General features: G+C 52.2%; 8 protein-coding genes across 8 annotated transcripts; 4 read left to right on the plus strand and 4 right to left on the minus strand.

Annotated features, from left to right (window-relative positions):
• Window positions 1-615: 615 nt before the first annotated feature.
• On the plus strand, window positions 616-3,690 carry Z517_00414 (uncharacterized protein; the record flags this gene model as incomplete). Its single annotated transcript, XM_013433380.1, has 1 exon — window positions 616-3,690. The coding sequence occupies one exon, from the start codon at window positions 616-618 to the stop codon at window positions 3,688-3,690; it is 3,075 nt and encodes a 1,024-aa protein (XP_013288834.1).
• A 744-nt stretch (window positions 3,691-4,434) lies between these two features.
• Window positions 4,435-5,941, minus strand: Z517_00415 (uncharacterized protein; the record flags this gene model as incomplete). The annotated part of the gene is made up of 2 exons (XM_013433381.1): window positions 4,435-5,661; window positions 5,825-5,941. The coding sequence occupies 2 exons, from the start codon at window positions 5,939-5,941 to the stop codon at window positions 4,435-4,437; spliced, it is 1,344 nt and encodes a 447-aa protein (XP_013288835.1).
• A 1,623-nt stretch (window positions 5,942-7,564) lies between these two features.
• Z517_00416 (uncharacterized protein) lies at window positions 7,565-8,044 on the minus strand (the record flags this gene model as incomplete). Its single annotated transcript, XM_013433382.1, has 1 exon — window positions 7,565-8,044. The coding sequence occupies one exon, from the start codon at window positions 8,042-8,044 to the stop codon at window positions 7,565-7,567; it is 480 nt and encodes a 159-aa protein (XP_013288836.1).
• A 2,113-nt stretch (window positions 8,045-10,157) lies between these two features.
• Z517_00417 (uncharacterized protein) lies at window positions 10,158-10,662 on the minus strand (the record flags this gene model as incomplete). Its single annotated transcript, XM_013433383.1, has 2 exons — window positions 10,158-10,220; window positions 10,282-10,662. The coding sequence occupies 2 exons, from the start codon at window positions 10,660-10,662 to the stop codon at window positions 10,158-10,160; spliced, it is 444 nt and encodes a 147-aa protein (XP_013288837.1).
• A 2,650-nt stretch (window positions 10,663-13,312) lies between these two features.
• On the plus strand, window positions 13,313-15,027 carry Z517_00418 (uncharacterized protein; the record flags this gene model as incomplete). The annotated part of the gene is made up of 2 exons (XM_013433384.1): window positions 13,313-13,404; window positions 13,458-15,027. 2 exons carry the CDS (start codon window positions 13,313-13,315, stop codon window positions 15,025-15,027), a joined length of 1,662 nt encoding a protein of 553 aa, XP_013288838.1.
• Window positions 15,028-16,263: 1,236 nt separating this feature from the next.
• Window positions 16,264-16,685, minus strand: Z517_00419 (uncharacterized protein; the record flags this gene model as incomplete). The annotated part of the gene is made up of 2 exons (XM_013433385.1): window positions 16,264-16,329; window positions 16,398-16,685. 2 exons carry the CDS (start codon window positions 16,683-16,685, stop codon window positions 16,264-16,266), a joined length of 354 nt encoding a protein of 117 aa, XP_013288839.1.
• Window positions 16,686-20,424: 3,739 nt separating this feature from the next.
• Window positions 20,425-22,149, plus strand: Z517_00420 (uncharacterized protein; the record flags this gene model as incomplete). Its single annotated transcript, XM_013433386.1, has 1 exon — window positions 20,425-22,149. The coding sequence occupies one exon, from the start codon at window positions 20,425-20,427 to the stop codon at window positions 22,147-22,149; it is 1,725 nt and encodes a 574-aa protein (XP_013288840.1).
• Window positions 22,150-24,241: 2,092 nt separating this feature from the next.
• Z517_00421 (uncharacterized protein) lies at window positions 24,242-25,941 on the plus strand (the record flags this gene model as incomplete). Its single annotated transcript, XM_013433387.1, has 3 exons — window positions 24,242-25,228; window positions 25,293-25,703; window positions 25,753-25,941. The coding sequence occupies 3 exons, from the start codon at window positions 24,242-24,244 to the stop codon at window positions 25,939-25,941; spliced, it is 1,587 nt and encodes a 528-aa protein (XP_013288841.1).
• Between the last annotated feature and the right edge of the window lie 96 nt (window positions 25,942-26,037).

The following is a 26,037-nucleotide window of genomic DNA, read 5'->3' on the forward strand; positions in this document are numbered from 1 at the left end:
TTGATCGATTGATTGCCTTGTAGGTTGGACTTCAGTCTTTGTTCTCTGTACGGCATCGTCATGCCGTGGCTCGATCATTCAATTCAACGGCTTTTGATGAGTGTGCTATCTACTTATCATAGCGACTAGTCTCCCGAGCGCAGATTTCCCCCTCTGATACCTCAAACGGCAGCTTGTTTTGATTACCTGTCATGTATTCGGTGGCTTTGGCGCCCATGTTTCACAGACAATTTCTTTCTGAGGCTGTCTCCTCTGGTCAAATCTAGGTGACGGGTGTCTAGGTAGGAAATGTATTCATCTTTTCCAGCAATAGCCTGGACAAAATGTGTGAGACTCGTTCTATCACTACAGCCTTGCTCCTTCTCTATAAGTATCACCAGACCTCACCTTCCCTTGTCCGCCAGATTGGAAACTGGTCGATTGAAAGCCTCTTCGCTCTCGGCCGTCTTCCAACTGTCACTGTTGTCATGTCGTATCACTCAACTTTTGGGCACCCTCTCAACGTTGGTCGTTTGGTCCCTCAAATGGGAATTTTGACCGTTGGCTCTCATTTTGTCTTCCATTGTTGAGATCCTATCTTTTTACGAGCTTAATTTATGTGCTATTGATAAAACCATGACGGCTCAGCTCTTGCCGTCCGTCATAACGAGTCCTTTCAGCAGACATCTCGATAACAGAGCGAACATCTTTTGTGGCTCGCGGACAGCATATTCTGCCCACCCACGGATCTCCTCAACTTCATTGAAACCGTTTTGCGTCAAGCAGAATTTGGAAAGTTCCTCAGCGCCGGTTCAATCTGTTTCATCAGCTCCTGCGCAAGTAACAAAACCAGATCGCAATCTGCCGTGCTGCGAAAATCTCGTTCCGACATTATCTGATCGAATCCAGGGACCTTCGTCGAGTAACAGCCTCAGAATATGCTCCGAATACCATGAATCACTGTCACTGGCCAAAGACCTAAGATCGCCCTTATTTCAGCGAACCACTCCAGACGTGTGCGTCAGCACCGGCTCTGCCCATAGGTATCTTGCTAGTCCAAGTCAGGCTCGCGAACCGCTGGCAGAGGTATGCAATGAGGAGAAGCGCCCACGAAACTTGCAGCATGCTCCCGGCTCAAAGGGTCGAGGACATCACAGACTTCGCACGTCACTGTCTACGGAAGTATGTTGGGCTGAACAGGAAAAATGTGAGGATCAGACTACACTCCCAATCGAAGACACTCGAGACTGGTTCAGTGCTGTGGACGAGCCTCTCCAATCCGTCCTCGAGACATCACTCCTGGCAGATACCTCGGAAGACACGCCGAATCTAGGGCAGCACTCGAGCCTGCACCGAAAGAGAAATTCAACTGCTTCGTCGGGCTTCGTCCACACCATGAAAACAGCGAGTCTCAGCAACGCAAGTTTCAGCCTTGTTCCTCGGTCACTTCGTATCGGTCGTTCAACAGACAGTTATTATGTCTTTGGCTCAAGTGCGAGACCTTCAGTGGAAAGCGAACGACCGCAGACGTCAACATCTGTGGACGAGGCTGCCTTTCGAAGAGCCATTAAAAGAAGACAAATTCTTGTTGAGCTGGTCACCACTGAAGAGAGCTATGTTGCCGATCTAAAGGCTTTAATGTACCTATATTCGACTCTTCTGGCAACTAGCATGACGGTTACAGACCGGGTCAGATCATCCATCCTAAGAAATGTCCATGATCTTCTCTCCGTGCACGAGAGACTCCTGGAGCGGTTGCACCAGGCTACCTACGAGGCGGCAGCACGAAAGTGGGAAGATACGACCTCCCCTCGACGTCTCGGGTCACCACCTTATCACAAGCGCTGGAGGAGCCTGGAGTCCAGTGTTGCAGCCAAGCTCGGGCGCAGCCATCGTCGAACGCGCAGCTCGATGGATTCGGCCGAACTGTCACGCGGTCGGGCTCCCTCGGATGGAACAGAACCCAAGGATGTTGCTGACGTAGCAGCGATTTTTCGGGATTTCTTGGGTGACTTTCTGGTATACGAGGAATATTGTGCCAATCACAGCCTCATCGCCCACGAGTTGCAACGGCATTCTCCCACACTTTGGTCAACTTATGAGTCAGGAATCGAATCACTAGCAAGGTCCATTACTGCGCTCAATCAAAAATACCAAAGCGAAAGAAAAGGCCTCACGGTTAGTGATCTTCTGATCAAACCGATACAGCGCATGACAAAATACCCTCTCCTATTTGGCGATCTTTTGAAGCAAACACCCGTGGCGGACTGCCCAAGTGCACATTCCGAGGTTGAAGCAGTCTTGACATGCTTGAGAGAAGTTGTTCAAACTGTCAATAGAGCCACGGATAACCACGAAACTCGAACTCAGATTCAACGACGATGGTCACTTCAGACAAGGCTGATCTGCGATCACGTATCTCTAGGGGCCGAGCAAATTCGGATGCTGGGGAATATCCAATTGAGTGGTGTTCTGCATGTGGTCTGGCAGGCTAGGAATAATAGAGTCGACGGTCGTTACGCGCTCTGCTTGTTGTTTGACACCAGTCTCATCATCGCGTTGCCTGCAGGAGCCACGACGAAATTTGAAGCGATCGCTTTCTTGCATCTGCGAGACACGAGAATTGAATCGGCCAGTGACGGTCGAGGTCTTCAATGCCACTCGACTCTTTACACGTGGAAACTATGTTTCGAGATTGGCGGTCACCTACACGAATTCATACTGAGTGCCTGCTCTTCCATCGAGGAAGGTGTTTGGAGAGGGGGCCTACAAAACAAGGTTGCTCCAGGAAGGGGGACGGATGAAGTGTTGAACCAGATTCCCTCGAGCATCAGTCTCAGCCTCAGATCTCTCGGGCAGGTCTACATCCAGCAGAGTTCGACCTTGTCCAGGAACCCTTCAGTACAAAGAGCGGCCACAGTAGGAAACCGGGCCAATGTTTGCCAAGTTATCATTCGAAACACAAACAATCCACAAGACTTGCACGAATTTCGTCAACCGTCGTCTTCAGCCATCAACAGATCTCAGTCACATATGACGTCCAACAGGGTGGTTGTCCTAGCACCAAAACGGTCGGAGCGGGCAAGGCTCGAATCAACCCTGAGTGATGTTTGGACAAAGGAGAAATTGCCGTACCCAGGTATGATTGGCTCTCGGGGTGGTCAAATCATCAGAGCGTCGGCTGGTTCGTTGGTTCGAAAGTTGAGTCTGGCTTCCATCCATGCTCCGTTTTCGAGGCGGCCTGGAAGCTTGTCACTTACCAGCCGCAAGTCGTTCGACCTGTCAAACGAGAGCCGACGGAGCAGAATGAAGTATCCGACACATGTCTTCGAAGTTCGCAAAGAAAGTTTTGACGAGGTGACACCAGCGAGAACGAAGGCGCGTGAGATACCAGAGGTTGACACGATGGAGAATGTAGTCAGTCGAATGATAGGGAGCAGTGTCACCAGAAAGCTGTCTATATCCCCAGGACAACATGGCCCGGCAAAGGGAACAAGGAGACAAAAGGTTGTCCAGGACCCGGGAGGGCCGGAGGTAGGGCCAGAGGATCCAGCGGAGATATATTATGCTGAGGTCAAGGAGATTGAAGAAAAGCCAGAGTTTGTGGAGGAAGGGCTGACTGGCAGGAAGAAGCGATGGAGTAATCCACTTGGGATATTGAAAGTTCTGTCGGCCGATGGGTTTCGCCACATGTTGTATTCAAGTAAATAGTGTACACACGATTAACCATTGATGGCATGTATGGCATCATTAACTTTTATTCAATCACAGCACTATCTCAAGACGTCTGAGTTTACTATTCGGGCCAAAAGTAACGCCAACTAGTTCAAGAGATGTATGGTTTCTGGCTATCGTGCCTGTTTGGTTCTCACAAAGAGCGAGAAGAGTCGGGGTGAAAGTCGTTTAGGCGTGGAGAGACGTCGTCGCTGGTGTCTCGAAGAGTTTTTGTTTGGCTCGGCGAGTTGCTTCGACGACATCGTAGCCGAAGACCCAGGGAATGACTTGGTCTGTGTTTTCTGTTGTCCCGTCAGTGACCTGTGACGGTTCAGATCGGCGAAGGATACGTGAGGGATATGGATGTGATTGGGATCCATGGAAAGCGGAGGGAATAGGGAAAGGAAAGGAGATGGGGGAGGCCTCGGTGGTAGGAAGAGATATGAGGATGTGAATATGAGGATAGGAAGATGGGAGAGAACGAGGGAAGGGAGGGAGGGAAGGGGGGTCATGGACGACAGATACAAGGGACGGACGGATCGGGGTATGTATCGTCGATATACAGCTGTGGGTATAGGTAGAAGTGTGGGTATGGTATGGTATGGCAGAGATCTCTCTCTCTCCCCCCCCCCCTCCTTTACTTCCTTTTGAGTTCGTGCGCGCGCGCGTGTGTGCTTGTATCTCACTTCTCATTTCTCATGCCTCATGATGTGATGGTGTGCTTGTCTTTTGTGCATGTGCTTACTTACCAGGCAACTCGTCCTCCGGGAGCAGCTTCGCGGCCTCGCGCCGTCTTTCAACGGTGGGGTCCTTGTTCGTCGCGACCTGCGAGTACAGCTGGGCGATTGAGGCGCGGGGGAGGCGGATGTGCTCAAAGGTTTCGAGGAGGGTGGAGATAGACCCAGATACTGGTGCAGACATCGACTTCGGCACTGATGACGCAGATGAGGTTGGGGTTGGGGTTGACTCACGGTCTCGACCCGCGCGGAAGAGACCAAAGTCTTCAAAGAGAACGCCCAGCGCGGCGGCGTCCTCGATCGCGTTGATGGCCCCGAAGCCCCGGTGTGGGAGCATGGGGTGGCACGCGTCGCCGATCAAGACGAGCCTGTCGCGCTGGCACCTGGGTAGGGGGTCGCGTTCTGCACACCGCCACAGGGGCAGGATGGTGTTGTCAGTCTTGTCGCAGAGGCGGAGGAGCGTCGGGTGGAATCCCGTCATGGCGGCGCGCAGGTCGTCAGGGCCGCATTGCTGGGTCCACCCTCGGTGATTCTGCTGCTCCTCCTCCTCCTCCTCCTCCTCGTCGACGTACATGTACATGCCAAAGTTCTGCAGCGTGTTGTCCCGACACGGGTACCGCACCAGCCACCGTCGGCGGTCCGAGTGCAGGTAGAACGAGCAGTGGCCGTCGCCATACCGTCGTAGCAACGGCGCCGTGTGCGGGTCTTGGAGAATCTCGCGCGTCGGGATCAGGAAGCGGATCACCGTGCTGTTGGTCGCGTGCGCGGCACAGTCGACGTCGTGGCCTAGAACGTGCGACGCCGCCCGCGAGTGCACCCCATCGGCCGCCACGACCAAGTCAGCCGGGGGTTCCCAACTGTCTGTTTCTCCAGTGACCTTGACGCTACCCCTTCCCGCGTCGTACTCGACAACGGTGCGCGACGTGTGCACCTCCGCCGGCCGACCGGGACCGTCGGGACCCGTCGCCATCGTCCGCAGCATGGCGTGCAGGTCGACGCGGTGCGCGAACAGGTACGGCGCCCCGTACACGCCAGCGAAGTCGGTGCGGTCCGTGGGCGCCAGCTCCTCGAGCGTCGTGGCGTCGATGAACGTCTGGCCCAGTCGGGGGATGAGCCTGGCCTGGGCTATTTTGGCGTCGTCCAGCCCCCATGACCGGAAGATCTTGACGGCGTGCGGTGCGAGCGTGATGGCGGCGCCGATTTCGTCGAGCAGTGGCGAGCGCTCCAGGATCTAGAAAGCGACAACAGTAAATGGGTTGAGCAGCTTTGTTCCGTTTCAGCAGACTCGCGTCTCGGTCTTCTTCTCCTCCTCTCCCTCTTACACTCCGCTTTGTATCTTCTTCCTCTCATACCGGTGACTAGCCAAAGAAAAAGGCGGGCAATTCCTTACATACCTTTACTCTATGCCCGGCTCGACGGAGGGCGATCGCCGCGCAGAGACCTGCGATTCCCGCGCCAACGACCAGCACAGATAGCTCCTTCGCCTGACGTTCACTCGAGTTGTCCTCCATTCCTTTTTGGTCTCTGCTTTTCTTGTTCCTCGTGGACGCTGACGCTGACACTCGCACCGACAGATCGCGCGCGGTATGTATCTATTCCAAGTGACATTCAACGGGGAATAGGGGAACTCTTGATGGCAGTGCGCTGCTGTTCGACAGGGATCGACTTTTTCCTTCCTTAGTGTTATTTTCACTTACTCTGTATGAAGCGTGTGAGAGGAAGGGAATTCCTTGGAGTCATCTCTGAACAAGGCCGTCAAGGCCATCTAGAAACTAAGAAGGCATGTGCCAGGTGCATGTGTGAGAGTCATCATACGCGAGCACGTACATAGAAACATACCACAGGAAGAAGGCCAAGGACAAAGGGCCAAGGCTGCGGTGCTGGCCTGATTGATAGACTGACTTGATAAACTGACTTACAACTGGAACAAAACAGCCACGTGCATGTCAGCTCGGGGTACAATTCTCGTCTCTTGGCCTGTCTTGGCTTGTCTGCCGTTCTCGAGGGAGTGAGTGGACCAGAGTGTAGGAGGACCGAGTACCACCAGTACGAGGAGTATCAGGCTACAGCGACGGCCGGTCAGCAAGTACGGCTCGTCGGTGAAATGACACGCACAATGGATCAGATCGAATCAAATCTGTTTCAAGGGTTTCAAGGTTTGTATGAACAAGTACACAAGACATCCAGTATTGCTTGTTTACGGAGATGTTGATGCTTATTAATTTACGCGCTCCACAACCCACACCTTGGTTGAGAACCCAGTGGGGACAACTATACTGCGCCACGAGACGAGTCACGAGTCCACGAGTCCACACGAGTCCCACGCGTCCACGGCGGGAATATGGATCCCCCATACTCGGTACCTAGGTGCAACAGACAATCATAATCGTCCTGAAATTATGTACTTGTGCTTGTATTAACAAACCACGCGAGCGAGATCCTGTTGTTGTTGTTGTTGGTTTCTTTTCTTTTCTTTTGTTTTTTTCTGGATAAGAGACGTGGTAGTGAGCAGTGAGTAAGTGAGTGTCTCACCATGCCGTTCCTCCCACGAGTTGAGAGCGATTCCTTCAAAGGACGAATATAATCTCTCCTTCTACGGAGTACTTGTACCTCGCCAAGTTGAGAACCAGAGTGGCGTGCGGTTGGGCGGGCGGGTTCTCGAATGATTCTGCAAAATACCTACTTGGAGCAGGAGGATTGAAAACTAATGAATTACTCGGTAGTAGGGAGAGTATTGGATAACTTGAGATTAATTCGATTGATTTTTCTGAGATTGCTGATTGATTACATTGGGCCTGCAACAAGTACTTGGTACCGAGTACGTATGTACGTATGTAGAACAAATCAGTTCGTTTTTGCTAATACATCTTGAATGGGGGAAACGAGGCCAAGACGACCTATATTCGTATTCTGTAGGTTCATCTCGAAGACGAGGTAGTCGAATGAGGAACCAAAAACCTCGTTCCTCACGATAGCCTCCCCCACCCTAGACTCTCAATGTTCGCTGACGAAATCGACGCTGGCGGTCGAGATGACGCACACATGAGGAAGCGTTTCCAAGGTCGTGCCCTGCCTCACGGGTGTTTGGCCTCGTGTCTTTGCCGTCCAGATTCCCTTCCTTCGGCCAGCTTCATTTACAGAACCAATGCCAACCCAGCCATGGCGACAGCACCAATACCGGCAATCTTCCCGTTGACGTTAGGAGCGGCGGCGCCTGTGAATGCAGATGGGGCGGCGGAAGTCTTGGATGCCTCGACTGAAGTAGCTGGCGCAGAAGTCGTGGGCGCCACTGCGGTCGCGGTCGCTTGAGTGCTTGTCGTCGGTGCAGGGATCATGCTCGTGAAGTTGGACGCCACGCTGTAGCTCACGGCTGTCGGGATACCCCATGTCGAGGCACCGGAGCTATAAGTCGCCGTATAAGAGGTTGTGGATGTCCATTCGGACCAGGGAGCGTTGGAAGTAGAGACCTCGACGGGGGCAACAGTTGCATTCGCAGCGGCAGAGGTGCACGAGGTCCAGGTGCTGTGTCCATTGGAGAACGTCCAGGTAAAGGCCCATCCGTCGGCCAGGGCGCCGAGGGCGAAGAGGGCAGGAACGGCGACGAAGGACTTCATGGTAGCGAACAGCTGAAATTCGAGAGAATGGCGATTGATTCGATTCGGTTGCAAGCAAAAGATAGGCACGAGTAGACGAGTGTACCGGAAGACGGCGAGCTTTTTACACGGAGAACAAACGAGTGACTGGTGTAAATGGTGTAATAGTGGTTGACAGACAAACAAACAAAAGGGAGGGCGAAGCATGAAACTATAACCGGGCGACAAAAACCTGATATAAAGGAGAAGCCACAAACCTTTGGGATCGGCGAGGCGAGAGCTAAGCTACAGAGCCTCGCACCACTCACCCATCTCTCATCGCGAGAGTTGGTGGTGTGGTGTTTGTTCCACCCCCCCAAAAAGTGGTCCTCGACAGGGGTCTCAGGAAATTGGTGTTGCAAACCCGTCGAACCGTCGACCAGACCAGCGCGCAATTTCAAGGAAGACGAGTTTTTGCACGGCCTGGATTTGCCGTGCGCAAGTTGTCTGGCACCGGCTGCGCAGCAAGCGCGAATTCCATGGGATGGCGTTGGACAACAACACAGTAGTAGTGGGAAGGTCTTTTCGTCGTCTGGGCATCATTTCGTGCTTGCTCTTTACTGCTTGGTGGCGTCCCATTGATCAAGGTTGATCATCAGGGTTGAATCTGGCGCGGATCTGTCGCAACCCTCGCCAAGAGGTTTCAGCCACCAAGGAGGAAAGCCATCGAGGTGATAGGCGCGTCTTGGATCTGCGGATAGGAGAGCTTGACACGCTTGTTGCACGCTTAGACTGTCTTTGAATTGTGTAGTCTGCTGTCCCCCGACTCCTCGACAGAAGCACGCGAGGCTGCGGTCGTGTTTAGAAAGAGAAGGTTGATGTCTGACATACCTGACAATGACGTGCAGAAATGAACGGCGGCAGCTGACGAAAACATCCTTGTCATTATTTTGCCATGTGGGCGCAGTCACTCCAACAATACTCGGTACCATGGCGACATTGATCGACATGTCCACAACTCGACTTCTCCCAACTCTCACGATGTAATGATCGATTCCCTATGAGTACTTTACGGTTGCTCCAGCACCCGACACAGCCACTGGCTCGCTGAGGTCAATTCAAACCTACACTTGCTGCGGTCACGTCCTCCTGATGCCTTCCCCTACTTCTTCCTGTGCCCTGACCCCTTTGATCTACCACCCCGTGCTATGCCCCGAACCTCCGTGCACCGAACGAAAGTTTACCTAGTCCTCAGCGCCGCTGAGCTTGAAGTCCTCCTCGAGCCATCGAACGGTTCCTCTTCCTTCCTCTGCAAGTCGTCAACATCCAAATCAGTGTGTGATTAGAAGGGACCAATATCTCCCAGGACATGTGACACGTGTACGGGGTATCAGAAGAATCGAAAAGAGACAAAAAAATGAACATGACTGAGATCCAGTATCTATTATGAGAGTTTGGGTAAAACACAGCGTTCTTGAAAAAGGAGAAGATCACTCCTGCTGTCTGGTAAGTCGGCTGGCGGCGTGTTCTCAGAGTGAGTTAGTAGTCAATCGTGGCTCCGAATACGAAGATGCACAGAGAGAGAGAGAGAAGCAAGCGAGATCCTTCCTTGCCCCCCTGATTGTTCGTCCACACCAAGCCTGTACAGGATCGATTTGAATGCATCAAGATCCGAGATCCTCAAGATCCCTCAAGGCCTCCCTCATGAAGCGAAAAAGCCAAGCAACCCCGAAGCACAGGCTAACTAAGCTATCTACAATCATTAATGCACGACATATTCCCCCCCAATAGGTGGCGTATCTGGGTGCGAAATGAACTCTCAACACAACTTGGGAGGCCTGAACGAGGCTGGCTGTACTGGTCTGGGTAGCAACGCCACTTCCGGTATAGATAGCTAGCCTGACCCTTTAGTCTCTCAAAACGAGAACTGATAAGATACTTGATATTTTTCAGAGTAGTCCTTGAATTCAAACACAAAACTGTGTTAACGTGACTTCTCATTTCCCGTATCGGGCATAATATCTACATTTGCTGGCATAATAGCCACTTTGACATCCAGAGGGATCTGTTGACCATAACCAACGCCATTGTTCCGTATGGGTGCGGAACAACTCTTATTTATATAAAAAAAAACCAGCACAGCTGTTTATTCTCCTCATACCCGGCCAGGCTTTGCACCTCCTTTCTTCGGTACAGTCCAAGGTTCTGGACAGACGGTCTGAATTGGGATTATGTCAGCGAGATGCTCCTCGAGTGAACGGGACTGAGTATCAACTTACCTCGCCTTCTGAGTAGGCCCAAAAGTATACAACCACGCCAACAATGTAGTATAATGCCGCATTGGTCGATTGATACATGATGGCTGCGGCCAAAGCTGCCAAAGGATACACCACCAATCTGGCTTCCATGCTCCTATGGAGACCCGGCAACAACTTGACGACCGGAGCGAGCGGCCATTCCCACGCGAGGCTCATGAAGGCCATGATGAGATTGATGATTTGTAAGACGGGAAAGGGTTTGACGGCTCCGTCGAGGTTCTTGGTGAGGAAGTCCCAGAAGATCTTGGGCCAGAAGAAGCCTTCGAGGCTGGCCAGGACTTGGTATGTGGCGGCAGTGAGGACGATAAGGCGGGCCCAATGGTTCTTGATGAGTTTCCCCATGATGTCGCCGAGAAGTGAAGTGTGTGCTCAAGGAAATTTTGGTGACGTTGTTTGGTTGGAAAGAAAGAGTCGAATGACCAAAAGAATGGAAGTCGTTGTCTAAGCCAAAATGATCGAAAAGAATACGAGCACACAGAAAAGGACGACCTGCGCCTAGAGATCACCGCAGAAGCATCAGGGTTTGGCGAGGTATATGAGGAGACTTGGACGGGCAAAGCTTGGTCAATGCTTTCCTCCCTTTTGGAAAGGGAGGAATAGGTGATTTCGGTGAGGGTTAAGCCGGTATCAGCAAGTGTTTGGCAGTGTCTGACCTGGTCGTCGCTGGTGAGGGATCAGCAGTCAGAGGGGGCAGTATCAGGAGTTTGAAAAGTGGTGGTCCGGCAGTGTCTGAAGGCTCGAGTACTTGAAGTCTGTGGGTTGGCGCGTAAGAGATTGGTCGCAGGTGGTGTCTCGCCGCCGAGTGGTTGAGGTGGTTGAGGCGGTTCGGAGACAGAAAGTGTTACAGATGTGGAGTTTGCGACAGCTTGGACCACAACCACCAACAGGGACTGTGGGTGGGATTTGGGATGATTTCTTTACTTGTACACTGTTTCGATGGTACTTACTTGACAAGAGGTTGAAAGATGAAGAAGTAATAACGATATACTCGTGGGAAGATGTGCTTGTCTTCTGGTCAACAGACCTCGAGCTCCCCATGATCTACCGAGCACCCGAGAACAAGCCCAACCTACCAAGACCGTTGCTCATCAATGGAGCCATCGCTTTAGTGTGAGATGCAGTGCAGCCATTGGAAACAAAAATCAATCAATAATAGAGCAGACCAGTAACCGCCAGATCTGGTGATATTGTTCGTCATGAGGTTGTATGATTCGTGGAGAAGTGGCTTGGTGTGAAGGGGAACGAGGTGACTTTGGTGACTTGGTGATGGCGGTGGTGGGCGGGTGGGTATAAGAGCCCGAAAATAGAAATGACAACAGGGCCATCTGCAAGGTGCGAGGTATAGTTCGAGATCTGGAATCCATTACTATTCGTAGTAGTTTTGTCGATGTGAGGTGATGAGTGGTGAGTGGTTGAGAAGCGCAGTTGATGGCAGCGAATCGAGGGGCAGAATTAAGCACCGACATGGATGTGATTGCGGAAGAAGCTGCGGGCGCTAAGGAGCGTGGGACGCTAAGGTAAGGATAGGCGAAGGCCCCAACAGCCAATGGAATGGGTGCCCGGGGTGACTTGAACCCTTAGCCCAGGGACGCCCAGGGACGCATCCACGGTTGCCACCGCCCACGGGATCTTTAGCGGGTCACTAAACTTCTCTAGGCATGCTCGGGCAGTTTCCAGGGCGCTTCGAAACGGTTCCTGATACGCTGGTCCGCTTCATCTTTTTTCTTGAGCAACTGCAGCAATTGCTGTGCTTGGGTTACTCTTTCCGGCCAGAATTTACGAGTAATTCATTCACTTCTCTTTGCAGATGCAATAGTCTTGAGTCTTTATGCGTGACTATATCCTCTCGTCACCTCTTCACTGAGCAATTCGTCATGCCACGCCTCTTGGAGCTGCTCTTTTTGCCCACGTTTCCTGTTTCTTTCTTCCCCCATCCTGTCAGATCAACTCCTCCCCCATCCACCATCGACTGGCTCTCGTGCTTCATCTTGTTTCCGGCGGCCGTTTCCCTGACCTTCTTCGTTCCTCACCCACCCACGCCACCCAATAACCGCCCATGGTCCTCAATCAGGTAAGACTCTATGAGACCCAGGACCAGGGTTTCATGCAGGTGGATGTCCATCTGGTGCCTTGTGCTCCACTAATTCACCGACCTCCCGCAAAAAGTCACTTTTCTATCATCAATCTTGGGTGCAACTCGTATGTCTCTATCCCACGAGGACGGTAAACCACTTCGTTAGTTCCTGTGCAATCAGTATCCTTTCACACTTTGTTTATCTCTGCTTCTCTTCTACTAAAAATCCCCGCGCCAGGACCCTTTACGAACTGATCCCCAGCAACGGGTCGGGTATATCTCACCTCCTAAACCTCCTCCTACTCCTGTTACATCTCCTGTACCAGATCTCGTGGGTTCCACTTCCCAGCCTGTTTCGACCTCAACCCTCAGTGCTTCAACCCATCTTCCATACTAAATCAAAGTCGTATTCCCCCTCTCCGATCCTCACCACTGCTCCCCAGACTGTCGTGTTTGAACTCCTGCTTCACCATCATCCCTCACTGCGACACTGCGGATCCTTGGCCACTGTGCCACCGCGAATCTCATCGATCAATTTACCATCAGTACCACTCCCTCGTGTGATCTATCGTGTGATCTCCCGTTCAACCACCACAAAATCTCGGATTGCCAGTCTCCGGCCGGCATCTTTGTTCTATAGCTCCATCTGATCGGTCTTCTCATAAGCCTCTGCTCGCAGCTCTGGTGTGAGCTTATTCTTCTGTCAACCAGCAAAATTCATTCGACGCTCTTTTTCTTGTGCTCATCATATCCACCGCATATCGATAGCGTTGCCACGACCTACATTTTTCTTGGCTCTTTCTTCGACATGCAGACCAGATAGCCTGGGAAGAACAGAGGAACAATCCCGTCAACGGCCTGGTCAATTGATCATATACACTTTTTTCATATCATCGTCAACACGGAAGCTCAAACACCATGGCGACCCTCAAGTCTCATTTTGCTCCGAGCAAGATTATCTTTTACATTCTGTGGTGGGGGTTTCACTGGGGGATATTCGCCTATGGATGGTACGTGTGCCAACAGCTCGAGGGACATTTTCAATATCTAATATTCTTTCCAGGTACAAGCAAGCAGCGGATCCCCGTTTGGCTGGTCTCAATACTCTGACTTTCTCGGTATGGATATCGCGAGGAGCTGGTCTTGTCCTCTCCGTGGACGTCTTGCTCATCCTGCTGCCCATGTGCCGCAACCTCATGCGGTTTTTGAGACCAAAATTTAGGTGGCTACCGCTTGACGAGACACATTGGTTCCACAGACAGTGTGCCTATGCCATGCTCTTGTTCACCACCGTCCATGTCACCGCTCACTATGTCAACTTTTTCAACGTCGAAAGAACCCAGATCCGACCCCAGACAGCTATTCAAATCCATTACACCCAGGCCGGTGGTATTACCGGTCACATTATGCTGCTGTGCATGTTATTCATGTACACTACCGCCCACCAGAAGATTCGCCAACAGTCCTTTGAGACGTTTTGGTACACCCACCATCTCTTCATCCCTTTCCTCCTCGCCATGTATACACACGCTGTGGGCTGTTTCGTTCGAGACACAGCCGACCCATTCTCCCCATTTGCTGGCAAGTTGTTTTGGAAGCACTGCATAGGTTACCAGGGCTGGCGGTGGGAGCTTTGGTCAGGCGGTCTCTACCTTTTTGAACGGCTCTGGCGCGAAGTCCGTGCAAGACGAGAGACCAAGATCACCAAAGTGGTGCGCCATCCTTACGATGCCATGGAAATCCAGTTCCAGAAACCCAGCATGAAGTACAAGGCTGGTCAGTGGCTATTCATCAATATTCCCGCTGTGTCGAGCCAACAGTGGCACCCTTTCACAATCACTTCGTGCCCATTCGACCCCTATATTTCGGTGCATGTGCGTCAAGTGGGTGACTGGACGAAGGCTGTGGGTGATGCATTGGGTTGCGGTCCTGCCCAGGCAAAGGAGTTCGATGACCTGGACAAAGAGGGCATCTATGAAATTGCGCTGCAACAGGGTCAAGAGATGCCTGCCATTCGGATCGATGGACCTTACGGTGCCCCCGCCGAAGACGTCTTTGACAACGAAATTGCTGTTCTCATCGGCACAGGCATCGGTGTTACTCCATGGGCCTCAGTGCTCAAGCACATCTACAATATCCGCGCTGGACCCAATCCACCTAGACGTCTCAAGCGTGTTGAATTCCTCTGGGTCACCCGCTCTGTGGAGTCCTTCGAGTGGTTCCAGACCCTCCTCACTTCTCTCGAGCGACAATCCGCCGAAGCTGCCGAAAGTGTAGGCGGCCCTGAGTTCCTTCGTATCCACACTTACCTCACCCAACGTGTCGACGCCAACACGGCAGCAAATATCTACCTCAACACTGTGGGCAATGCAGTTGATCCTCTGACTGCATTACGCACCAAGACCCAGTTTGGCCGGCCCGACTTCAAGCGTCTCTTTGGCGCCATGAGAGATGGCCTCATGGACCAGACGTATCTGGACGTGGGCAAGGAGTCTTCCATCACGGCACAAATGAAGGCCACAGTGGGTGTATACTTTTGTGGACCCAGCGCCGCGGCGAGAGAAATCAAGACCGCCTGTAAAGCGACGAGCAACGACCTCGTCAAATTCAGGTTTTGGAAGGAACATTTCTAGAGTCTTGTCGCCCGTGTGTGGAAAGGTCAGACTGGCTCTGGCTTTCGGTATCATCTACTGCGCGGGACCTTGAGACGGTGTGACTTGTTTTCAGCCAGCAAGAGGAAAACCAGAAAGTCTCGACGGCAGTCACGTCAAGACGGCACCAAGAGGGACAAGTTCACTTCCCTCATCTATTCTCCTGCGTCCTTGGATTTCGGGATGTCATGTACAGATTTTCTTATTCGAAGAGTTTGTTGTTTTTTTAAGCGATTCAAGATAACGCCAGAGATACCACAAAGCATGCAATGAGTTGTGCGAGAGAGCGAGAAACAACCAGGCAGGATGGGGAATTTGCCTGGTCACCGGCGGCGTCACTATCAGGTGAAAGCAGACAGTTTGACAGGGTTTCCCCATCCATGTCTGCATCTATGTATACTATCAGGTTTACAGCCGTCCGTCAGATCCCTGCTTTCGTACGAAAGAGGGAGACAGAAAGAGCACGCGAGAGAGAGAAAGCTCACAGGTGATCATTGGGGAGGAAAGATACACGCATATACCAGCCTGGAATGAGGAGACAGCTGCATAGCGAGTTCCAGATCTACCAAAGAGGGATCCCTCCAAGATTTCTGTTCCAGCATGACCATGGCCACTACCGGGTTCTTCTTCCCCTTTTTGAACAACCCCCCCCAACCCTTCTAACTTCTCTTCTTTGCCCCCCTTTTTGATCTTTCCCGTTTGCCAGCCCTTCATCTCTTGCTTTCATGCTCGCTTCGCTCGAGTAAGTAAGTAGGTGCTTTACAGCCCGTCCCTTCAGCTTCATAGCATGTATGAGTACGGTCTGTGGATTAATTAATTGCTCAGGAGAGATGGAGGACCCATCGATAGAGTTAAAAGGACATGGTGAGAAAAACAGGAAAAGGATCTCGAAGCTTGGAGTGCCCTTGAGAATTTCTTTCCAAGTTCACGACTTTTTTTTGAAAAAAATTTGAGTGGCTAGCTAATACAAATGCCAGTCATGGGTTGCTGGTCTTTGATGTTTGAGCAGCTCTCTTAACCGCACATGCTGCGGTGTCAATGATCATGGCCATATTGACATGATCCATGCATTGTCATTTCCTCTCCGGAGATTTCGTTGTTGCCCCGCAATGGAGCCTGATACAATCATCACCAACTTCCACTGCTCCCTTGCTTGTTCACGCTATGACAAAAGTCATATCCAGCAGAGCACCTTCACATCAGGGCTGGACTTGAGGTCTATGCGGTGGGATGTCCTTGTCTGGGACCCTTGGTCTCGTTGCGGTCACCTCCCCTTTCACCGGTCTAAGAAGAATACATAGTCAGCATATACTTGTTGGCGACGCAGAAGCCGAGAACTTGATCAAACATACCGTCACAGTTTGTGGTTGTCCCTCTAGGAGAATCTTCTTGATGACTTCATCTTCATTGCTGGTACCAAACTCATTCTCCAGACTGGCCTTGCTTGCCCCATCCAACTGACCCTGTGCGCCATGTTTGTGGGTGACCATGATCTTGAAGCTATTCACCACTTGTGCAAGAGGAATTGACTGGTCGGCTTGCCATGCTTTGAGGTCTTGAGGGGATTCGACAAATACGATGAAGTCATCGGTGCTGCCCTTGTAAAAGACTTTGGTGACTTCGCCAACTCCGCGAGGCATGTTGCTGTCTGGTGGTTAAGTGAAGTTGCTTTTACAACGAGAGATATTGTTTGATTTGGGAGTGCGTGATCACACGACTGGTCTGTAGCTAGGCTTGTTGAGAGGATAGCTATTGGTAGGGTGGAGGAATGCTGTCGACAGTCAGACTGGTTTGCTTGATGCGGGGAGACTATGTCTGGGAGAACTGACCTTGAGGTGGAGTTGAAGTTTTGGTTCAAGTCAAAGTGATTGTGAGAGTGAAGTTCATCTACTTGTATGTAGTGAGCAGAGTACAATTTAACCGCAGAGAGTGAGATCGTATGAGGCTGCGAGTGAAATAAGAGAGAGGCACGAGATGGAAGCAGAGGCACCAGAGGCAATTGTGGCTATGACGTCAACATGCTTGGGTAGCACAAATGGCAAGAATGGATGACCAAGTGCGGGTCACGACAATCGTCAGGGGCAGAAAAATTGCCTTGGACTGGAGGTAGCGTGATCTGTGCACCAAGCAGCCCCCATCGCATTGAACGCACTTGTTCCCACAGAACCTTCCACCAACTACGTAACGCGATCTACAAGGACCAGTTGGTGCCAGGGACACAGCACAATCCAAGTCTCAACTCCGATCATGCAGCCGACGCGACCGCAGAGCCTCCACATTTTTGTCGAACATGCTGATGCTTTCCCTTCAGTCCGATGACGTCGGAACCACCAGTAAAGAAAGCCACATGAGGCACACGATCGCCGTGGCGCAGACTCGACAGGCAGAGACACTCGGTCCCTGGACGCTATTACTTAGTACAGCTGGTATACAGCTCCTCGAAAAGAAAAAAAGGGTGACGCTGTCGCCAGGCCACTATAGCAAGACGCTTCTTTTTTTACACGCCATATTGAACACCAAAACCCGTCCTTGAAAGGTGTAGTCGACCTCGCCAGCTGTTAACACCATTCAATGTCGGAACATAAAATATTGCACTTTGGCCGTGCTGTCCTGTGCCCTTCTGGAATGCCGCAAACCATCGAACCCTGTACTACCTAAGAAGATGGATAGCTTGTTTTTCTTTTAAACCCCATACACACATAGGGATGCCCGTCACGTCTTCCTCCCTCTCTTGCCGTTTCTGCCATATCCTGCGGAACGAGTATAAGAACCCGGCTGTATTCCTGAATGTGGCATTGCTCATCGTCAAACAAAATCGGATTGCACAACTGGGATTAGGTCAAAACACAACGTCTCGCGGGTGTCGAAACGACTCGGTCGAGATGTCGGCGGAGGACAGGCATGCTCGCCCCGACGATGCCTGCAATAGAGCAGAAATTCCAAGACATCGTGTTGCAAGAGTCGACACCGCCCCGTTGCGAAATCTGGCCGAAGGACATCCTGACATCGAGGTGCATTCTCATGTATGGATAATTGCGACATGTTTTAACAAGCCACCAGCAGTCTGAACTTGACCGGCGGCGACGACCATCTGGAGGCAACTGCAGCCACGGCTTGCACAGATACAACCTAGAGCAAAGTCACAAGGAGGGCGCCTGCCCTTATGTATGATCAGTCAAAACACCATAGAAAGACATGTGCTTAGTGCAAGTGGACTAGTAATGACGGACAAAACTTAATGGTCGAAGTAACAATCCTCGCTGGCCAATGCTGACAAGGCTCTCTCAACAGCAACATTCCCATCTCCTTTTCGTATTTCTGCCCGGCGCTGTGTGGTCTCTCCAACCTCGACTGCGTTGCTTCCACAATACGAACACCTGAATCTAGCTCAGCGCACGCTTATCTCGATGCGGCGGAGGGGCGCCTCGACATTCATCCCAGGTTCATTCTGCTTTGCCAGGGGTAACGGCGCGTACGCGACTCACGGGCCACGTCCAGCAGCGTAGGCTTTGGGTTTGTCTCAGGGCACAAGACAGTGGTCACCCTTGTTCATTATTCATCCTCTCAGCAGATGCGATTGACTGATATCACTTTGAAGAAAAGTCAGAGAGCCAAAGCTACATTTCCATGCCGCCATCGAAGTTCCACACAACCAAGAAGCCGAAAAGACCGGCATTTGCAGGACGACGAGACTGGAACACTAGAGGTTGGCTCCCGACCTAGTACTCGGTAGAAAGAGGGGGAGACGGAAAAGTGGAGAGGCGACCAACGAACAGGGGAATGAATGGGATGTCAACTTTGCCTAGGCGAAGAGCGCCACAAAAGATTACCGAGCAAGAAGTTCGGCACGGTGAATTGTTCTTCGTCTCGTGCATTGTGTGCACAATGGTGAACAGTAGACGCACCTTGAAACATGGCAGGGACCATAATTCTCGATACTGATTTCTTGCGTGTCCACTGAGGATATGGTTCCTTCCACCACCCCGCAGAGCGGCACAGACAGACGCTGGAGCGGACCTGCACGGCGTCCCTTATAAGGTTCAACCGACCAAAACTTCCCGACTCAACCTCGAGGGATCAGCATTTCCCCTTTCGTTCCGGCCAAGCTTCACGGCATACGCGGCATCCGACGTGGCAACAGGAACCAAGGGGTGTCTAAGAAGTTTGCGGAGTTGGAAACCCGCATTGAGAACGTCCTTGGAACGCGTGGACAGCCAAGATCGACTGCGAGGGTGATAGAGAGCCCCAAACAAGGAGGACCGATAGTAGAATCCTTCTCGGTTTCCCCAACAAGAGGCTCCAAGGTGCGCTCCTTCTTCGGCTCCTGGAGAGGAACTTCACACGACAACGAATGATAAGCCTGAATAAAGGCTTGGCTGTCGCTTTTGATGTCGTATTCATATCAACACAATCGAATGAGAGGTTGAGAAAGGGGTATACGAAATGTTTGTGGAATTTGGCTCATTTAACGGTCAGCTTACCGCGTGTCCATCGTGGATCGGATCCTAAGCGCCTTATCAGTTCCACGATTATGTGACGATAGCCACACACCATCCGTGGCGGATAGAGGCACTCCTCGGGTGTTTACACTCGACTCTCTTGCTATCAATTCTCTCCTCCCCTCAGTGCTTGACAATGACTTCTAGTCCATACGAGGGTGAATTTGCTTTCTCAGCCTTGCGAGAGTCGGTTCGTGCCTTATCACCACACGAGCAGATGTGGGTCTTCCCTCGTTTGTACATATGCAGCTGCGAAGATCTCCCCCCAATTCAGGTTCGTCGATAGCCATTTTTGACTTTTTGCTCAAATCTTTAGTCTGCCATAACACACCCCTTTTCATTTGCGGGATACGATGTGGAGGCAGTAGAGGGAGCTGATCGGTGGGCGAGGTGTGGGAAAGGAGAGTTCCCCTGCCGTCGAATGCTCCAATCCTTGTGACGGCGCGACAAGGCTTGGAAAAGAGGGTACGGGGGCCAAGGTTGAAGTGGCTTCTGCACTTGGGAGTGGGTGAGGCAGGGATGTTTGATGAAGCTGGACTCGGTCATGGTGTTGATACGAATCGCATGTGCAAGGGTTTTTCTGCCAAATAGAAAGGCAGTAAATGCCTACCTACCTAGCATTTGCCCGTGCCCAGCCAGACCTACTGTATGTTCACAGTCTTTCCATCTTCCTGCCCTGCTGTACCTCGTTATTGTTGTATATTTTATACTATATACGATTGAATGACAAAGTGATATCAGTTGCCCTTCCTTTTTCTCTACAGCCAGTCTCTCAGGTGTTGGAGTCCAGTAGGATTCTTTTCCTCTCTCCCTCTTTGGCCCGCCCTTCCTCCTACTTACCTCTTCCCTCCCTCCCTGCGTGCCCTTTGCTGTGGTCGAGATGGGTTTCCTCGGAGGCCTCCTGCCGCGGAACCCGGCCAAGTACCTCCTGGCGGCCTTTATCCTGCAGAGCGTCTACATCCTCTCGTTCCAGCACAGCGCCAAAAGCCAGGCGCAGATCCAGCGCACGACGCTGACCAAGCACTACTCGCTGGGGGAGACGCTGGCGCACAGCTCGGGCGCCGAGGACCACGGGCTCATGGGCGTCAAGGTCGCCGCGCTGGCGGACCTGGCGGGCCATTACCTCGAGAACCCGTCGCTGGACACGCGCGAGGTCAACGACGTCGTGGCGCAGCTGTTTCCCTGGTGGGATCCCGCGATGATGGAGTATTACCCCTGGAAGAGGCTGCAGTCGTGGAAGGAGAGGATCGTGTCCAGCGTCATCGAGTCATCCTCAAAGACGGGGACGGGGCCACACACGGGGATTGTCATGAGCGTCATGGACTCGTTTGCAAAGGAGGCCGCGCATTTGATCGGGTCCCTGCGCAATGTCCATGGGTGTCGCCTCCCAATCGCGATTGCGTACATGGGCGACGACGACCTCGGGCCTCGCACGCGCGAGTTTCTGCGCAGACGGGCCGCGGATATCAGCTTCATCGACCTGACGGCGGTGTTTGACCAGGACCTCGTCCACCTGGAGGGATACGCCATCAAACCTTTCGCGCTGCTGGCCAGCCCTTACCCGCGGACGATTCTGATGGACGCCGATGCCGTATTCTTCGCCAATCCGGACAACTTGTTCGACGAGTACCCCGGGCTACGGGACACGGGGGCGCTTTTCTTCCACGACCGCAACATCAATTCCGGCAGCGACCGGCACGACTGGCTCGAGCGCCAGCTGGAAGCCGCCGGGCGGCCCCCATCGGCCTACCTGAACGAGAGCTCGCTCTTTTACCGACGGTACTCGAGCGAAGAGGCCGACGCGGCCGTGGTTTGCGTCGACAAGTCGCGCGTGGGACTGTACATGGCGGTGTTGTTTACGTGCTGGATGAACACCAAGGAGGTACGGGACTTGTCGACGTTCCGGGTGTGGCACGGCGACAAGGAGTCGTACTGGGTGGCGACCGAGTTGATGGGCGTGCCGTACGCGTTCGAACCGTGGTACGCGGCCCGCCTGTCGCAGTCGCAGGAGACGGGGATCCAACTGCTCATGGACGACGAGCATGAATGGAAGAAGCAGCACCCGGGCCTTTCGGGAGAAACAGCGTGGGATGACGGCGGATCTGATCTGCAGCAACAGAGTGAAACGCCTCCGCCAGAACACAGCTCTTGTACACTCCACATGGCCCATTCGGATGCTTGGGGCATTGAACCGCTGTGGGCCAACGGAGCGCTGTGGTATGACAAGGGAAACAAAGACCACGGCCTTGGCAACTGGACACACTGGTACCTGGGGGACCGGGTGCACGCGGTGCTCGAGGCATATCCCGACCCGAAATCTGACGGCTCTGGGGACAGCACTGGGAATGATAACAATGATGAGGGTGACGACGACGCAGCCAAGAAACGACAGGAGGAAGTGGAACAGAAGATCTTGGCCACGCAGCCCGAGTGGCTCTTCATGGACTGGCCCCGCGACTACACGACGTGCTTCAAGCGCGACCACTCTCGGTGGAGACAGTTATCGCCCGACTTTCGATATCGGCTGGAGAGGATGCAGGATGAGGTCCGGAGGGTTGAGATTGAGTATGAGATTGAGATGGGAGAGAGGGGGGGTGATGATTGACCCTACCTACCTCCTTACCTACCTAGCTATCTCTCATGTATTGGTTGTTGTTGTTGTTGTTTTTTCTTTCTTTTTTGGAGCCATGAAATGACTACTTGATGTCAATGGATGGGAGATTCTGGGAGATTTCTTTGGTTCGGCGTTTCGGCGGTATGAATAAACAAGGACCTCGCGGCGGATATAGCCAGGATACCAGGGCGAGATATGGAGTGTTTGCATGATCTTGACCTTGATCACGTACATATGTACGTATGTATTCATGTATAAAATAATGTACAAGAACCGAGTACAGTACTCAATATCTCGTCCTGACAAGGGAAAGGAGGACTGTTCGAGGTATGAAGAGGAGTTGACCATCATCCTTAATTTGACCCCCTTGAATAATACCCTGTACGAGGCGAGGTGCTTGTACATACGACGTATGCCAAGCTTTAGCCGGGCCCATTCACGTGACACGTTGCCATGATTCAGATCACGTGGCTCCGTGCTCGGCGTTGGAAGGGGACGACAAACTCCGACCTTTTCTTCCTTTGGCAATTGATGCAGAGAGGAACAGTCAAGACAGTTCAAGTACCGAGTATTTTCCTGTCGTCGACGACTCACTAGTACTCGTACTCGGACTCGGTCTCGGTCTCGGTCTTGGAACTACTGTCATCGTACCTGTGGCAACTTGTACAACCATGTCGGTAATTCATTTTTGATGTGTTATGTCTATCTCTCTCTCTGTGTATACGTGTGGTGAGGATGGTGACGAGGGCAAGAAATCCTAACTGCCGAGCTCACATCCGAATTTTGGGTTTGGGGTGGGTTGTTCCAGGCCCGACGCCGCGTGCGAGGCTGAGATCTTACTATTATAATTATTATTTCTGTCATTTACCGAGTTCGTCTCCAGCTGAGATGTTCTTCGGCAGATCGAGAGAGCTTGCTGGTTTTCCCCTCGCTCCTGCCCTCGTGCCTCGTCACGGTAACGTATCCGCGTCAGCTGGCCACCAAACTAACCCGCCCTTCCATCTATCCAGTAGTCAGTCAGTCAGTACCGATTACTTGGTATGTTTCTGCATTTACAGAAGTCCACAGCACAACCTCCAAAGGGGAATGAGCCCAGCCATGGTTCCATGAATCTTGCTCTTGCTACGACTTCAATAGGTACCTCGCAGGTACCGAGTAGATATATATCCAAGTATGTACATGTGTATGGATGTATCATGTATCTAGCACATCCCAGGTTCGGGAAGAGACATCTACGATATGTTATGAATAGATGCTGCTATCTAAATGTAATGTATCCGTACAAATTCGTAGTATATAGATACATAGCTACCGTAGTATCATGTTATATGTTATACGTTAGATGCTCCAATTCCCCCCCCCCCCCCCAAATTCCCCCGCGGATGCCGGACCGTGGAGGTACCTGGAGGTTCTTACTTGGTAGAGTAAAAACCCAAAACCGTCGTCACTGAAAAAGTGTCCAAACCATCGGCATTTGAACAACAGAGGGCAGAGCACGCAGAACCCTCGCCCAATCCCGATCCCAGGAATTTCCCATCTTACTCTCATTACCCTCTTCTTTCGGTAGAACCATTATGATGAAAATTCAATAAACTCCTAGCGGGCCACCTCCGCCCGCAACTCCTCATTTTCTTTCTCCTCAGAAGTGATTGACGAGCTGACTTGATTGACTGGTTTTGTCTGATTTGACTGACTAAATAACGAACGAACAAGCGAGACGAGACGAGACGAAACGAGTGTACATATATTACGACGTACATATACAAATACCTCCACACCTCCACACCTGCACGCACAGATACATACATATATACCTCGTACCCTCCCCCCCTCTCCCGCACACTCGCCCTTGCACTGCTGGACAGCTTTGCCCCTCGGGAACTTTTCTTCTATATCCATTCACTGATACCCCAAGGACTGGTGTCTGTCGGCGACGACTAACCCGGTGGACTCGAACTCAAAACCAACATCCACACGAATGCAAGAGACACGAGACTGCAAAACCACGTAGCCCTCGAAAGTCTTGCTAATATCGACGACCATCGTCATCGATCCTCCTAAGTGATCCTCACCGCCGGGCATCATGTCTGTTCTGGCGGCGGCGGCCAACGAGGGCTCTGCCAGCTCGAGCATCCTCCTCCGCTACGCTCTGTGGGCGATCCCAATCCTTCTCGCCACACGAATCGCCATCTTCTTCTACCAGACTCTGACGTCCCCGCTGCGCAGCGTCCCAGGCCCCTTGGCCGCCCGGTTCGGCCGCTTCTATTACTTTTGGCGGGTCGCCCAGGGCCATTGGGAACGCGATGATCTCGCCCTCCACCGCAAATACGGCCCCGTTGTCCGCGTAGCCCAGGACATGTACAGCATCGACTCCCCTGAAGTGGTCAAGAAGGTGTACAGCATCAACTCCAAATTCGCCAAAAGCGACTGGTACTATGCCTGGCAGCATCCCGACCCGAATCGCTGGACCTTGTTCCCGGACCGGGATATGAAGCGGCACGCAGAAACCCGCAAGAGGTTTCAGGCAATGTACTCAATGTCGAGCTTGGTCAACTACGAAGCCTATGTAGACTCGTGTGCCGAAATCTTTGGCCGGCGCTTGTCTGAATTCGCCGCCAAAGGCCAGACCATTGACATGGCCCACTGGTTCCAGTGCTATGCATTCGACGTCATTGGCGACATCACCTACTCTCAAAGGTTTGGATTCTTGGACAAGGGAGAGGATATTTCGGGACTATTGAAGGCTCTGCACGGGGTGCTGCAGTACGGTGCCCTCGTCGGGGTCTATGCCAAATGGCACCCCTTGATCTTCAATCTTTCAAGTCGTCTCGGTGTTGGTGGTGGAGAGGGTCGGGTGTGGCTCATGAAGTATGTCACTGAAAAAATCAAACAGCGCGAGGACGAGAAAAAATCTGGCGTCGACGTCGAGAAGGTTGGGGCAAGGGACGAGAATGCACCAATGGACTTTTTGGAAAAGTTGCTCGTGGCGAACCAGCATGACCCAGAAAAAGTGACCCCATATCATGTATTCATGATGGGCCTGTCCAACATCATAGCGGGCTCCGACACGGTAAGACTGCCCAAGTTCCGCCTGATTGGAGGTGAGACTAACATGAAGTTGTCGACGATCCCAGACTGCCGTGAGCTTGTCATCCATTCTGTATAACCTGCTCAGGTATCCCGACACCATGCGAAAGCTGCGAGAGGAGATTCAGGAATTCGAAAAGCAAGGCCGATGTGGTAACCCGGCGGTCTCGTTCAAAGAGAGCCAGGAGATGCCCTACCTGCAAGCAGTCATGAAAGAGGCTCTGAGAATGCACCCGGCCACGGGCTTGCCATTGTGGAGAGTCGTCCCTGAAGGCGGCGTCGAGATTTGTGGTCAATTCTTTCCTGAAGGCACCACTATTGGACTCAATAGCTGGTGTGCGCACTATAACGAAGATATCTGGGGTCCAGATGCAAAACAGTTCAGGCCAGAAAGATGGATCGAAGCCGAAAAAGAAGGTGGAGAAAAGTTGAGGAGGATGGATGCTTATTACCTACCGGTGAGTTGTGCCATCGAACATCTTCAGACTTGTGCTAAACACAGATCAGTTCGGTCTAGGGGCGAGAACGTGCATAGGACGACACATTTCCTTCTTGGAGATGTCCAAGTTGATCCCCCAACTCGTCAGGAGGTTCAACTTCGAACTCGAGCATCCTGAGCGAGAGTGGGACACTGTGAACTATTGGTTCGTGAAGCCAGTAGATTTCCGGGTCAAGGTCATGCTTCGAGAAGAGTAATGTCGTGATGCTACGGAGGCGACGAGTTAAAGAACATTGTATGAGTACGCTCATGCCGGTCTACTCGAACGCCTTCATCCTGTCATAGCGCAGCGC

This window comes from Fonsecaea pedrosoi (genome assembly GCF_000835455.1).
Source record: "Fonsecaea pedrosoi CBS 271.37 unplaced genomic scaffold supercont1.1, whole genome shotgun sequence".
NCBI classification, from domain to species: domain Eukaryota; kingdom Fungi; phylum Ascomycota; class Eurotiomycetes; order Chaetothyriales; family Herpotrichiellaceae; genus Fonsecaea; species Fonsecaea pedrosoi.